General features: G+C 36.6%; 1 protein-coding gene across 1 annotated transcript; it reads right to left on the bottom strand.

Annotated features, from left to right (window-relative positions):
• Nucleotides 1-2,747: 2,747 nt before the first annotated feature.
• LOC133814001 (uncharacterized protein At3g49055-like) lies at nucleotides 2,748-3,799 on the bottom strand. Its single transcript, XM_062247022.1, has 3 exons — nucleotides 3,251-3,799; nucleotides 3,018-3,094; nucleotides 2,748-2,880 (listed from the first exon to the last, which is right to left on the bottom strand). The coding sequence occupies exons 1-3, from the start codon at nucleotides 3,797-3,799 to the stop codon at nucleotides 2,748-2,750; spliced, it is 759 nt and encodes a 252-aa protein (XP_062103006.1).
• Nucleotides 3,800-4,271: the final 472 nt, after the last annotated feature.

The raw sequence follows: 4,271 nt of genomic DNA, 5'->3' as shown, positions 1-4,271 counted from the left end.
TTGATTTGCTTGCTAGTTTGCTTATTCTATGTAATAGTTTTAGAGTCAGAAAAAATATGTCTAATTGAAAATATGCTTCAGGATGTGAGAAACTAAAAAAGAAAAAAAGAATAGAAAGTTTAGTTCAATCACAAAAGGAGCTCTTGATAAATTTATTTTAAGTAGCAAGATGATGCATTAAATTTGATGTTATATTATTTTATAATATAATGTAATATTATATTATATTATAATATAATGTTTTAGATTAAATAAATGTGACAAAGTGTCACATATTGTAACATATAATAGAGAGTTACAATATTTAGATATATGAGATATATCCAAATAATGTAACATATTTGGTGTTACAAATTTGTAACTTCCAAATATTACCCTTTATTGTGTAAATTTGTTGTTACACAATATTGAGATGAATTTCATAAAGTCATATGTGATATGGCTGTTAGAGATATGATTTTAACCCCAATGATGTGTTTTGAGAGTTACAAAATCATTTGGGAGGGTTTGGAACCATTTGGAAAAACATTACATTTTTTAGTGCTGAAAATGGTCGGTAGTCGCGGCCACTGAATGTTGGTGGCCGTGGCCTGTGGGACAGAGGCTAGTGGTCGCGGCCACTAATGTCTCTGGTTGCGGCCACAGGCTAAAAACTGACATTTTTTTTTCCAGTTTTTTCAATCTTTGTTGAACGGCTAAAAAAACCCAAATAACTCCCAAATCTCAGTTTTAATTCCATATTAATCCAATTAAACATTGGTAACAGCTATGGGAGTTGGTGGAATTTGAAATTCAAAGGGTGTCTCTAAACTCTATAAATAGGACCCTAAAGCTCACTTGTAAGACACAAATTTTCTATCCATTAGAGCACTTGGCTAGAAACACCTTGAGGCTTGATAATTCCAGAAAGCATTTCCTATAATCTGTGAGAGATCCCTTAGTGCTTGAGTTAGGGGGAAATAAGCTTTTGGACAAAGGTTTCAAACCTTGTTCAAGTTGGTGATCCCCAACACTCTTCACTTTGGTAGTGTGAGTGAGAGTTGTTTATCTTTTGTATTTTGTTCCTTTCTTTCATTCTATTGCTTTTTATATTTATATTGTTCTTCTCTATTTACTTGTATTTCTTGTTCAAGAGTTGTAATCTTTTCTTTTCTTTTGTTTCAAACACTTTACGCTATTTGTAACATTTTGCTAAGAGTTGTATTTTACTATTCTCTTCTCCTTCATCATCTTCTTCATCTTCTTTGTTTATTTGTAATTTTCAGTTATAGAGTTGTAACTCTTTTTAATCAATCATTATTTATTTGTAATATATTGCATAGAGTTGTAATTTATTATTATTTCCATTGAGGCAAATACATATTTTCCTAACATTCAAAAGATTAATCCTTATTTGTTTCAATGTAAGGTGAGACCATCAAGATCATGAATCAAGACCTAGAGGTTGGATAGGTTTGATGGATCCAATTTCACTAGGTGGAAAGACAAGATGAAATTCCTTTTTGACAACACTCAAGATAGCCTACATCCTTGAGTCATCCTTGGCACCTCTAGCCGAGCCATCCGACAAAGACACTCACGAGGAGGTGGAGAAGAGAAGGAAGAGGGAGGAGGACAATCTCCTTTGTAGGGGTCATATCCTCAATACCCTTTCCGATAGGCTCTATGACCTCTACACCGAGACCAAATTGGCCAAGGAGATATGGGATGCACTTGAGAAAAAGTTTAAGGCGGAAGAGGAAGGTACCAAAAAGTTCTTGATATCTCAATACTTCGATTTCAAATTTTTTGGTGATAAACTCATTCTTCCTCAAATTCATGAATTGCAAATAATTGTTAACAAATTGAAAGTGTTAAAGATTGAGCTTCCCGAGGCCTTTCAAGTTGGTGCTATATTGGCTAAACTACCACCAACTTGGAAGAGCTATAGGAAAAGAATCCTTCATAAAAATGAGGATTATTCTTTGGAGGAGATCCAAAATCATATTCAAATCGAAGAGGAATCGATATGTAGAGATAAACTTGTGGAGGGGTCTAATGGAGAGACTTCCAAAGCAAATGCGGTGTCACAACCAAAACATCCCAAAAACAAAGGGAAAAAGGGTAATGAGAAACCTTTGGGTCCAAAAACCAACCCAAACAAGTTTAAGGGCGAGAAAGGTCCTTCACTACAAGAAAAAGCTTCATTAATAGCATTGCATTTGGACATTATTAAAAAAACGCTATTAAAAAGTTACATAATCTATACAGCATGCACTGTTCATTGGCGGGAGTATATTATTTCATTGGCGCTTAATTTTTTTTATTTTTTTTGTCAAAGCTGCTTAATTGAAAAAGGAAAAGACAAAGAAAAACCCATTTCCCCTCCCTCATTCCCGTCTCTCTCTCTCTTCCCACGTTACCCGTCTCTCCCATTTTCACTCCATAGCATAATCCATCTCTCTCTCAGAGGAACCCAGACGAACCTGCCTCTCCCACCCACTCACTGTGAATCTCTCTCTCAGAGGAACCCAGACGAACCCAGTGCCTCTCCCACCCGCTCACTGTGAATCTCTCTCTCAGAGGAACCCAGACGAACCCAACGCCTCTCCCACCCGCATCTCGGTTCTCTCAGTCAGCACCGACCAAGGGTCTCTCTCGGTTCTCTCAGTCAGTACCTCTCCCGTCCGATCACTTTCTCTCAGTTAGTCAACCAGCTCCGAAGTACACCTCTACCAAGCAAGTAAGTGCATGCATTTTTGTTTCTTCTAATTGTATACATTAAACTCATTTTTAAAAAAAATTCTCTCTCTTTCCTCTAACTCCTTGATGTATAACTTGTTTTCTTCAATAATTTGAGCTTGTTTCTCTGTAAGACTCTGCAATCGCTCGGTGTCTGACCTGGGCATAGTGCTGATGTTAAGTAATAGAAAACACCAAAAAGAAACTCCAAGGGGCATAGAAAGATGTGAACAGATAGAATTGTTTTTAAAAATGTTGTAGTTTTCTCTTTAGTAATTGAATGGTAAAGGGTATACCTGGATTCTTCCAAAGATCGCCTCAACTTAGTTATCTCAAGCCGTAAATTCTTCATTATCCTCTCCACAGTTGATGCCTAATAAGAAAATTTCAAAATGACAGTAATTAGATAGTTTTAACATTTGTCCGATTCTCAAAGGCCAATCATCTAGTTCCAGTTTCAGGCTAATAATGAAATTGGTGTTGGCCATTCTTAATCAACTAAAGTAAGGTAATCTTAGTACATACATACCAGGCTTACTACCTCCTCTTCACACTCACTGCTATCTGACTTGGTTCCTGAAAAACTGTCTAGTGATTGCTCAGTGTTCCCACTTCCCATCATAAACCCAAAACCAACTCTCTGCAAACCTCGCTCCGCAATATGCAAAAGGGCAACTCTCTTCTGCTCGCTATTCACCTTCAACCTCTTCTCCACAGCTTCCTTCTCCAACAAGGCTGCTTTCAGCAAACTGTTGGTATCTCTATTCTCCTCTGTCAAACTCACCACACTATTCTCCAACTCCCTCTTCTCCTTCTTCCTCAATTCTTTGTACTCATTCACCTTCTCTTCAGCCTCAGAAGCAAGTCTTGTAACTACCAATAACTCTTCAGTCAATTCCAATTCCAAACGCATTGAATCACTCTTTTCTATGCCTTTAGTGAACTTGCCATCATCATCATCATCAGTTTTTTCTACAGCCACATTTTTTATGATCCTTTCCAAGCTCACATTTGCTGATGAAAGAGACTCCAAGCATTTAGACAAAATCTCATTGCTTTGCTCTCTCTTCATTTCCATGTCTTCAATTCTCTCCCTGACAAATTTCAACTTCCTTTTCAAGTTTTTTCCAATTGTGCCCTAATGATTTTTCTCCCAAGCATCTTTTGAGTTGGCTTTGCTCAAAAAAAGAAGAAAAATTGGCCTCTTTTACTTGTCGATCTTCAACCCAAATACAGTGCTTGCTCTTCATACTCTTTTTTTTTTCCCCCCGAATTCTCAGGAAAAAAGGAAAGGAAAAACGGAAAGGAAAGAAAGAAAGAAAACTTCACCCCCTAAATTCTCTTCGTTGGTTCTCCGCATTTCATCTCTATCAGGTATCTAATGTTACTCTTTAATTTCCATATCTATGTTTTGATTAATCTAATTTATGTATATCAGCATTTGGGTTTTCAAGAAATTTTAATAATGTACTGAGCTGAGATTCTCGTAGGTGAAATGAAATTAAGTCAATTTTTGGTGGAGTTGGTTTCTTAGAGGTTTCTCTCGTGAT

The sequence above is a fragment of the Humulus lupulus genome, chromosome 2, assembly GCF_963169125.1.
Source record: "Humulus lupulus chromosome 2, drHumLupu1.1, whole genome shotgun sequence".
Lineage (NCBI taxonomy): Eukaryota > Viridiplantae > Streptophyta > Magnoliopsida > Rosales > Cannabaceae > Humulus > Humulus lupulus.
The sequence above is the reverse complement of the archived record's forward strand: the minus strand, read 5'-3'. Positions and strand labels throughout refer to the sequence as shown.

Excerpts from the sequence above, each read along its gene's own strand:
- LOC133814001 (XM_062247022.1), bottom strand. The coding sequence starts at position 3,799 with ATGGAAATGAAGAGAGAGCAAAGCAATGAGATTTTGTCTAAATGCTTG. Across the intron at positions 3,095-3,250 it reads AAGAGGAGGTAGTAAGCCTG|GCATCAACTGTGGAGAGGAT; the intron begins GTATGTATGTAC and ends TTTTCTTATTAG. Across the intron at positions 2,881-3,017 it reads CGATCTTTGGAAGAATCCAG|GTCAGACACCGAGCGATTGC; the intron begins GTATACCCTTTA and ends CACTATGCCCAG.